The 11,302-nt window shown below is 35.7% G+C and overlaps 1 protein-coding gene across 1 annotated transcript; it reads right to left on the reverse strand.

Annotated features, from left to right (window-relative positions):
* Nucleotides 1–402: 402 nt before the first annotated feature.
* On the reverse strand, nt 403–11,293 carry LOC126371417 (glutamate receptor ionotropic, kainate 2-like). Its single transcript, XM_050016701.1, has 16 exons — nt 10,847–11,293; nt 9,960–10,100; nt 8,687–9,061; nt 8,367–8,458; nt 7,893–8,009; nt 7,430–7,612; nt 7,039–7,206; nt 6,705–6,905; nt 6,139–6,396; nt 5,605–5,828; nt 4,954–5,091; nt 3,043–3,241; nt 2,478–2,709; nt 2,174–2,289; nt 1,882–2,034; nt 403–1,409 (listed from the first exon to the last, which is right to left on the reverse strand). Exons 1-16 carry the CDS (start codon nt 10,956–10,958, stop codon nt 1,218–1,220), a joined length of 2,901 nt encoding a protein of 966 aa, XP_049872658.1. The 5' UTR covers nt 10,959–11,293; the 3' UTR covers nt 403–1,217.
* Nucleotides 11,294–11,302: the final 9 nt, after the last annotated feature.

Here is an 11,302-nt window from a genome sequence, read left to right on the forward strand (position 1 = left end):
CATGATCTTAAGGGCAGTCTCAGCTGAAATTAGTTTATTAATACCACCCTTAGCACCAACTGGATCCATAATCGCTCAAAAGCTTTCTTTGGATCGTTAAGTTCTTCCGGCCATGTACTAAAGCCATTTGAGGCAAACATACGATACATCACATTTAAATAAAAATATATTAAGGTTAAAAACTAAAACCTGACTACGGTAAAACATTCTCTAAAACATATAAAACAAGAAAATAGGTATATTTCTCTGAAATTCTTTCTAATACTAATGTGTCCTAAGAGTTTGTTTACCACGGCTATCTCCTAAACATCACAATTTGGAAGAATGTCAGAGAAATATAACTATTTTTCAGTCGGGTAAAAAACTGACTTAACGTGAGGCGCAAAAAGGAAAAATGAAATATAATTTTCTCAGTTCAATTTAATAAACAAATCTTTAATCTAATAATAACAACTTTTATTGAATTGATTGTACTATACATTATGACTGTTATGCTCTCTATTGTAAGTAATAATTATTATAAGTAACAAAGGCCGCTTATAATAACAAATCCCAATTTAATTTGAGCGTAGTAGCTAGTACCTACTTAGCTTAGTGTGCACGGTGTCATAGAAATGTACTGTGATTTAAAATAAAATTATCTTACGTATATCATCCGCCGCCGTCAAAACAAAGTCGATCTCGATATATATAACATACAATTTACTCGGGTCATAATGTCAATGTTATACTGGGTGAATCATTCTAACATGTTTTATGTTCACTTCCTTTAGAAATGTATCGCATTAAGCAAAGTAAGAATTATCATGGGATAGCTCAAAATCTATGTGACGTTCAATAGAGCAAGGTAGACGAAAAGTAGCTGATGTGCAACTTTACACAGTTGTTAGTGTTTTGTTGCGTGGATGGAGATAATGAATATAATGAATCAATCCTTGACAGCGACTCCCCGAAAATCGATTCTCGCTACGGCGACTGGCTCTACGTTGCGTTTGTACAGTTCAAAATACAATTATAATGACACTACATAGTAAAAATATTTTAAATGAAATAAAATAATTGCAGTTGTGATTTATTTTCATTTCATAATACATCAAAACTCGCTCGACAAAGAGGGAAAATAAAGCGAACGCACCGGAGTTCCGTTTTAAAAGAAATGCTTGCCGTATCAAATCCTGTCACACACTCAAATAATTATGAATAAATGAGAGACAGATTCATTGTGTTATTTTCTCCAAATCGAGGAAATTTTCTAAAGTTTGCGCACGCCTTGCTTGTCTCTCTTCGGTTTGGCTCTTGATCGAGGCGATAGAGGCCGCTCTGCTCGGATTGCGCAGGATTGGCTTTTGTAGCTGGAAGAAGTTCAGCGACGCCTTCAGCTCTTTGATGAATGCTTCCTTGTGGGTGACCTGGAAAGACACAGGTCGTGGCATAGTTTTATTGTACCGAGCAAGGAACGTAATCCGTTGGTCCCCATTACAAAAACCTCTGGCAGTTCAACTATAACTCTCGACACCAGGAATAGTTTGGTCATTCATCGAACCACAACCCACACGACAGGAGAAAAAGTAGGTAGAACTATTTTTAACAATTGCATCTCTCCTTGGCTTTATTTCTGCCTAATTACTGTAAAAAGCTAGAGTTATTTAGGCATTTATTACTTAACTAGGAAGCATGATTCATCTTATGTGGCATGGTTTTACCAATCAAGTGATATTGTGGTTCACTTTCAACCACTTGAGTGTGTGTTTTTAACTGCAAAAAAAAAAGTAATGAATACAACTTACCAAACCGATACTTAGCCATGAAGTGCTCTTTTTCTTTTCGTGTGGGTTGTTATGTCGATGAGTAACGTGTTATGGCGTATGAGAAAATAAGTACCTGTTCTCGTACAACAATGTTGCGAACTTCGTCGAAGAATTCAGCAGCGGTGACAAACAAACAGAACACCAGTCCCACGATAAGGACAACGAAGGCTCCCATTAAATTCTCCATTTCCAAGTCACCTTCCACGTCATTTTGGTCTACTGGTTCCTGTAAGGCGATTGAATTGTTATACATATACATCATAATGTGCATATGAGGGAAAGTATTTCAAAAAATGTCGTAGACTATCTATCTAAGCAAAGAAATAGGAAGACCGTTTGGATACTGAAGATAATGCTATACCGACCTCACAAGGTTTTGCATCATATTTCTCGTTCCACCATTTATCCTTTATTTTATCCAAAATGGTTAACTCTTTTAATCTCAATATCGCTCTGTTGATTTCACTTCTAAATGGTGAGTCTGGAAATAATGATTAAATATTACTTGGTCAAAATCGGTAAATAAAGTCGTCAAATAATTTCAAGTAGTTAATGCCATTTGCGGCAAATCTACAATAAGTCCAGTAAAAAAAAAGTAAATAACGTCATCACCCTAGAGTTATCTCGTTTTCTGAAGATTTAGCATAAAACAAAGCTCTATATACTCACTAGCAGGCATAGCGATTCCATAGTCTTTGGAATCCAAAAGGTTGCCAACTTTTTTCAGCTCACAGTTTCTCTTCAGTTTATAATCGATGGTGGTGGATTCCATGAAGAAAGCGTACTTGTTGTGACCGTCGAGGACTCTCTTCTCACCTTCATCGTTACTTCGTACCAGCAGCACACCATCGTTGGATATCATGTTCTTATACATAGTGCGATAGATCTTGTCGTTGGAATTCTGAAAATTCTGAGTCATTTTAGATACTTATAGTACAGTAGGTTCGTGTTAAGGGAATAAAAATAGGACACATCGGAACGTCGTAAAAAGCGATAGACGGGTTGTATCTTAACATGATGAACCATTATCATGGGCGAAGGGCTATCATCTATTATCATGAGGCTCATTAGATTCATTTTAGGATTTCGTATCAAAAATGGCTGAAAATTGTCTTCCCACTATACTACCTATTCCATTAGGTATTAAAAAAGTTTATGTATATTGCAGATATTTGTAATATTTTTCTAATATAATTTAGATAATGTTCATTGACATTATGAAAAAAATGTTTACCTTAAAGAAATCCAAAGTAGACCCGCCAGCAATAGCTCCGTAGAGGATTTTGTTCTGATTAGCCAGGTCGTCCACGCTGTTGATGGGTTCGTTCTCCATGGCAGAGGTCATGGACGCTGACAGCTGGGCGATGTAGGTCTGACACACGATGACGGCGAAGAACCACCACATACTGCACACCCAGCGGCTGCCGAAGGCTCTGAAAGAAAATAAAATAACCTTAGATATATTATTGGTCCTGTAGTTCACTGGCTTGTTTCTTAAACGGGGTGAGTCGGTTCAATACCTGGTACTATGAGTATTTTTATTTAGACAGTTGGATATCGACCATTATAGACGGCGATGCGGTTCACCACTATCACGTTGGTCTAACAAAAAGCTCGGTGAAGTGTGATTGCTTAGTTAATCATACGATAGGTGTATATCTACGACTACACCAATGGCGATAATCTTTTTTTAACGTGACTTATAGTAGATTTGATAGAAATTGCATTAACTACTTGGCCGGATAGTATGTAGTCGTGAGGTGAGTTATGCATTATTTGTCAGTAGCTTCTGTAAAATCTGTTCTGTCAATACTTTCAAGTTAGGTAACCAGGATCGCGATAGTAGGATATACGCTAGACACGTGATAAATAACTTTTACTGATAATCTTATTAAAATGATACAGTGTTCTTGAGTTTTAGGTAATAAAATCAACAACATTTTTAATATAAAAAATTGCGTAATTGATGAAGCCTTTTCTCAGCGGAGGGTTGACGTGGGCTAAACTCAAGACAATAATAATGGATGACTTAGCGACTTTCCTCATAGCGCGACGCAATTGGTAGGATATCGAAACAATTGATGATTTGAATTTGATTTTTGCCAAACGTCAGAAGGTTGTTGTAGATTTTTTATTAAAAAGTGACGTCATCATAAATAGGTAGGACAAACGTTGAACGTTTTACACGTGATTTAAGACTGGCAACCTAGAGCTAATATCGTATATCAGAGCGATATCAAATCGCGCCATGAGGAAGGTCTTTTATATTAACTAATTCCTCTTATACTTTATTAATTCCCACTGGACTGTAGCGGTGTTGGACCCTAAACTTTAGAGGATTATGAGTAACAGTTTTCGAACTTAGAACCGGAAGTAACGCGGGCGGAGCCCCCATCGAAATTATAGTATCGATCTTAATACATCTATCGTATCGCATGAACTCACTAGAACTAAATGTGTGAGTATTGGGTAATAAGAAATACCAAATTACTAAGGCAAGAGAAACTTATCTCGTTTCTGTAAAAAACAAACCTTACACTGTTTGCTTTAGGTTAGATTATAAAACGGACTCCGGAATGAAACGGATAGACGGGGGATGGTTAATGGTTATGACAAGGTAATAAAGAAATAATTAAGTTTTTAATTTCGGACCAAGATTTTGAACAATGGTACACACCATCTAATTTTAAGTTATACCTGTCATATTCTTATCCGCCGAAAAGTAAAGATTTATGGAGCACATGTCAATTTTAGTCAGAAATCTAATACAACTCAACAATAATTTTACATTTGCCAATAACCCGACAGAATTAAGTTGACAGCATATCAGCGATATACCTATTTTATTCGCCCGGGCTACTCATTTATTCACTCATTTATTTTAAAATTAACAGTTGTCAATCATCCGTCCCTTACTTATTAGACCCGTCCCTTTCCCTTTCGGCGGATAAGAACATGACTACTGTACTTATAACTTAAAATAAACTTAGATGGTGTCTACAGGAATTAGCACCAATGCGTACTTAATACTAAGTATGTTAGTATACTACATACACTTACTTTTAAAACTGAAGTTGCTGTTGCAGATATCCCACTGTTACATTAAAAATATTAGATCAATAGTAAAATAACAGAATGTACTCACTTGGGCAAGATGTCACACCCCTGGGTCATAATGGAGCCCATGGTCAACCAGGTGCAGTTCTTGAAGTTCCATATGTTTTCTAACTCTTCAGGATCTTTATCACAAGGCTGTGGGTTTTCCCAGTCGGCTGGTGATATTCTGGTAAAGCAGAAAACCCATTACAAAATACTAACGCCTTACATATTTGCATACGCTTACCCTCGTTATATCTAAAGGGCAAGAGCCCAAGTATAAGTAAGAAAAGAATGGCCAATTTAATGCAATATCTTAAGCTGGATTTGGTAAACCGCAAGTGATAATGCAGTTCAACATAATGCCAGCTGATTAATTGCCTACATTGTGCTCTCTGGTTTATTAATGCACAACATGTTCGATGGCGGTTGCCAATATCGCACTGCACGACTGCACAAACACTATTTAATTTCTCTTTGAGAGCGTGGAGATTTTATCAGATGTGTCAGTAATCTAGGAAGTAGTCAACAAATATACACTCACGTGCTTGGTTACAGAGGTAAACAGTAAGTTACAGTAGGTACTCGTAATGGACATACATCTCAATTGATCTCGTTGTTGGGATATGTGAGCTTTTTCACAATTTCAATGATTGACAAAATAATTTAAATACATACGATATTTCAAGTGCATCTCTACCTGGCGCAGATGAATAAGACAATAGATACGACGCAGTAGGCCGTTGCTGTATGCATCCAAACGTCAAAAGAATACGGGTTTAAGAAAGAGAACAATTCAGGTGGTACTTTGTGTTCCTGTGTGTAAAGGATACTAATACCCAGCGTCATGAATGGTACTGAAAAGTCTACTACTTTTTTTCGCTCTTCCGATATAGTTAAATCGCACACCGCTAGATCAGCTTTCTGGAAAATAATGTTCAGTAGGTACAATGTTGAAGTGCATATAAAACATATCCTGGACACATTTGTTTTCTTATCAGTAACTTACATTATTTCAAAAGGTTTATAAATTGGTGCTACTATGCCCAGTTTTTAGCTTACGAAACCTGACTCTTGCTTGTTAAAAACAAAGTAACCAGCAGCTCCCAGCTTAGAAACTGAGGCTTTTCCTCAACCAACTCGTAGTATACTCTACATAGAATGATTATTCTGTATAAAAGTATGTTCTATGCCCTATTCCATTTTCGTTTACTCCATATGGTGTTAAACTTACTTTGTCAAGTAGTTGACCAATAAGTCCGGTCCATTTCTTCGTTTTGGGGTCATACGAACCGTACTTTAGGTCTGTTTCGAAGAAGAACTCGTATGTATATTTGTGCTTCCATTCGTCATTTAATAATTTGAATATTTCTTTCACCAGGTCTACTGAAAATCCTTCGTATTTTTCACCATCATCCTCACATTTTTCTTCGTTTTCTTCAACACACGGTTCCTTGTCGTAAAAGTAAGGTTTGGCTTTTCGAGATATCACCTGAAATATGAGAGTCAGTCGCTCATGAATAATACATTATTACACTATATTACAAAAATGATAAAAAACTGATATCCACAACGGATACAATAACGTGATACTTTACATAAAGCTTATTTTTTAGCAGATTTAACTGCATGTGGTTTATTCTATGCAGTGAAAGAAAATTTAAATGAAAGTGATTTAGAACGATGATCATGTAAGTTAAAAAAAAAAAAACAGATCTTTCAAATGATCGTATCGTATTAAGTATCGAGTTACACATGTACGTTACCTAATAAATATAGTTAAAACTGTGGCATACTTACAATAAAATGCTTGTTGGCTGTGTCATTGCTAGTAGAATCCGTGTAATTGCTCTCCACTATGATCTGATCTCCATTGGCAGATTCCCACCGACCGATAGTCTTTCGGTTGAGCATATGTATCTCGTTGACATAGAGGTTGTAATTGATCCTTTTACCGGTGCCGTCGAACTGGATATTACCGGTCACCCCACTTGTTTGTCTCTGCAAAAAAATAAATTCAGATTAAATGATACAAATAACTGCTACTTAATAGACAAAAATATGAAAGCACCATCTAGTACTTTACGAAATAATTTGTTGTTATGTTAGCTTTGTCCGGTCAAGTGCGTTTTACCTTTAACATTTCATTCTGAAGAGTAGCACCATATTCCCAAGGTGTCAATTCTGGATCACACACGTGGTATCGAGGGTCAGGCAATTTAGTCAGTTCTTTTTGTTGTTCTACTGCTCTTACAGATTCTATGACATGGTTTGCCATGTCTACCATCAGTAAGGCTTCGAGCTGTGAAAACATACATGTGTATTAATGGTAACGAGATGGATCCTGGAGATCAGATCCTGTTTAATTACATTATATAGATCTACTACTTATATAGGTCTTTTGGACTGTGACAGCACTACTTTACTATGATAGTCAGTGTTAATTCACCATATTAGTTATACTAGTTATTTAACATTAAAATGAGATATTCATGTAATAAGTCTTTCAATGCTGTTAAAACGACCTGGAAGCTGCTAACTGGAGGTGATCCTCCATTGGGTTTCCACGCGCCGACTCTTGAAGCTAGGAAATGTTGAGCGTCGCTTAATTTATCATATTCTGTGGGACTCAGCCAAGTTGTATTGGACTGGAACTGGATAAGTTTGTCAGCGTGGACCGACGCATCCAACGATACTAAGATGAAGTGCTGAAAAGTAGTGCAAAAATAATACATATTTGGCCGGTTAGAACATTTTGTAATGTATATTTGTTATGCAAACCCGGCACGGATTCGGTTACTACCTCAATTGGTCATTTGGTGTCGTTGTTACTTATCATTTGAGCTTGATTGGGACTTATTTCCAAATTCGTTTGTTTACCGATAATGATATATCTTATCGAAAGTGTCAGAATCTTTTGATTTGAATCAATAGTCACTGTACTGAAATTATTGTAATCGGATAAATATACTTAAACACTTTTAATACCTGATAAAAGTCAATCATTCCTAAATGTTTTGCAATATTCATGTACTTCATGATTCTATCTACATGGCAATCTAGAATGATACGGCTCTCTTGATAGCTCATAAGTTCCTTAAAAACCTGAAAGAAGAAAATAACATTGGTAATAGAAGCGGATTTTTGTACATATTCCGATAAACAAAAGACGATCTTGTTAAACAGTTTAATATCCTGTCCTTGATATAAGAAAAAAACTCTCGTACCAGGAAAATGGCCTTAATATTGCATTGGGAAAAATGGATAAAATTGTAATAACAGAAAAAGCAAGAAAAATGGAACATCAATAACTTTTTACTGGCCTCTTTTTTAACCTAGATTACCAAGAATAGCATATTATTATAATATAATATTTTTCATTTGAAATACTTGCTGTAATCATGTAAGAGCTCTATAGTTGTTAGTTGTTTGTTAATTTTTTTCTGAAACACATCTACATACCTCGTGATTTTCACCTTCAGGGTCTAATCTGCGTATAAAAAGTGGATACTGGTCTGTATGCTCCGCTAGAATCTTTTGAATACGAAGTAAACCTGCAAAACATGCAAAAAAAAATAATATATATTTCTTCGTTTTCTAAAGTCTGTTAAGTATATTAAATTTAATCAAATCAAATACACTGTATTGCACAGAGCTTAATTTTAAATTTGGGCAGCCTTATTTCTCTAGAGAAATATCTTCCAGGCAACCACTATCGTACTTTACATCAAGGTTTGATGCAAATTTTAAAGGCATCTGGCCTGCTCGAGATATAAACTTACCAAAATCATCTTCATATAGGGCAGCAAAATTTGTCCATCCGTAATATTTCAACAGTTTTGCGTACGCCAGCGATATTTCATTAGAATCGGGATAAAAGTTGATTGTTATATTTTTGTATATTGGCAGTTCCTCTTCAACTTTGCTATCAGCGTTTTCACTTTCTTCATCATTTGTTTCTTCTTCAGTTGGTTGTTGTTCTTCAGCTTCTGGTTCTTCTTCTTCTTCTTCACGCTCAACGTCAGGGTCAAAGGGTTGCCAGGTTGCTTGCAGATGTGGAATTTGGGCAATGGCACACTGAAGACGTACTGCTCCGTCACCTATTGCGCTTTGAGGCCCGAATAGTGCTATAGGCCTTATATCAACATGTTTGCACACTAAAAGATCATAATGTATTTTTTATTCACTATAAATAAATTTTAGTTAAGCACAAGTACAAGCGATATGCTTATATCGCTTTATTGTGATAAATTAATATGACTTTTTGGCTTTTGTTTTGGTTTTTTGAAAAAATAACTCAAATCCATTGTAGTATTAGTTGAAGTTAGCTAAACAGCTGGTCTCTTGAGTAGTTTTTGTTTTCTTATTACTAAGAAAATTAGAAAAATTCAGGGGATGTTGTACATATTTTTAGGGCTTCGAGGATAGTGCTTCAAATGCTGCACTGCGTGCAAAATTTTATACAAAGCAGGTAAGCAATTATGCTAATGTTGAATAAGTATAAAAGTGTCGCTGTCCGTTCCGAATTTAAATCGCCATTTACGGAATCTACTTAGTTTAGTCTACTGCAGCCTACAGTATGATATTCGTATGAACATCTATCGGTAATTTTCAATATTCCACGTAGTTAACATAAAATAGTATTCGGTCGCTAGTCAGTCGCAGATCGTAGTATCGTGAAATTATGTTGCCGTTACTTTATGGTGCCATTTACTATTAATGTAAGTAAACTTTATAGAACACTACGGTGGTTTTTATGAAAATGCATGCATATATATTTTTGGAAGTGCATTTTTTAAATAGCGACAGTAATGCAATAAAATTACAAAACAATTACGAAATTATGTAAGTATGAAAGCAATTTACAAATTCATCCTTTGCACACAGCATTTTGAGACTCAACAGTATAGTAAGTATGGTATTTGTTTCAAAATCCGCTAGGGATCATGTAGTTCAAGCCTGTTCAAAATTGATCCGGTTATGACTCTAAAGATATCTCTTCTTCATAATCAGGGGAATGACCTGAACTATGCTGCAATGATGATGAATACTTACGTTCTCTCCAGATGGAGTAGCTATCAGTTCTAGGAGGATATATAAGAGAGGGGTTGAGTCTTCTATTGTCTAAGTTAGCGTGTGGAGTGCTCTCGTTGAATGCCAGAGTCTGCACCTTTGCATTGGTTTCAAATATACCCGCTGTAAAGGAAATTTTTAAATGTCTTACAGAAAAATTCCTTGCTATCGAAGTTTAATGTTTTTGACATTAAGGAATGTCGATTATTTAGTATAAGTATATTTGAATTATCATCATCTCCCTAGCGTTTATCCCGTATTTCACGGGTAGTACTTTATGGCTTAATTTAGGGTTTTATTAGTACTGGATTCACTACTGGAGGATACGTTATAGCCCAGTTGGAAGAACGTTTGACTTTCACTGTGAGATCGGAGGTTCTAATCCAGCACAGGCCTAAACCTATTATCATCATCTCACTAATTTTGACCCATTTTCGCAGGTTCCGCTTACTTAACCTTAATGTTTGAAAGGTCCGGGTATTTACGTGTCTTTGTTTTTCGAAAATGTTTTTGGAATTCATGTTTAGTCGTTTCTGTAAAAAACTAGATCTGTCAAGTCTTCAGGTTGGGTAAGCGGATCCCGTAAAACAGGATAACGCTAAGGGAGATGATTATACTGGATGCATTACATTTAGCTAAATCTGATATATAACTTCATAATTTTCTACTATAGTACTCATGTAAAATATTTACATTTCCTGCATATGCACTTTCCGGTACATTAGAGTCAGATAAATCACAAGAAAGCCTTTCAGTCGTCTGTCATTTAATGCAAATGTAAATACACTCTCACTTCAAAAGGGAAAATAGGTTACTTTACTACGATGTGCATTCCAACAAGAGACATACCTAGTTAATATTTTACTCACCAATATTATACACCTCTTCCGTAGTGTCTAAATATTGGATCTGGGATATGGTGTTATGTAAACAAACAGACAACAAGAAAAACAAAGTACACCACATTTTGATATAATTCATATTTTGCTAGTCAATAACATAATGTTCATTTACACTGCGGTACGCATCACTTTGGACTAAAGCGTTTGTTTAGTCGCCGCCCAAAATTAACACTGGTAGAGTTCGAAATGGATAGAGCGGACGATATCTGATTCACTAAGTTTATGTTGACAAAATATAGCAGGAGCAGAATTGTTAAGTGTAGTATTTTAATTTAGACGCAACACTGGTTGTTGTAATATTTTCTAAAAGACTAAGCTTTTGCATCGAAATATTGGTCAAAATAAACAAAAGTTTGTTATGCGCGATGATTATTTTCAACAACAATGTCACGTCCGCTATTATTACACTGAAGCACTATTTCG

This window comes from Pectinophora gossypiella, chromosome 12, assembly GCF_024362695.1.
Source record: "Pectinophora gossypiella chromosome 12, ilPecGoss1.1, whole genome shotgun sequence".
Classification (NCBI taxonomy): Eukaryota; Metazoa; Arthropoda; class Insecta; order Lepidoptera; family Gelechiidae; genus Pectinophora; species Pectinophora gossypiella.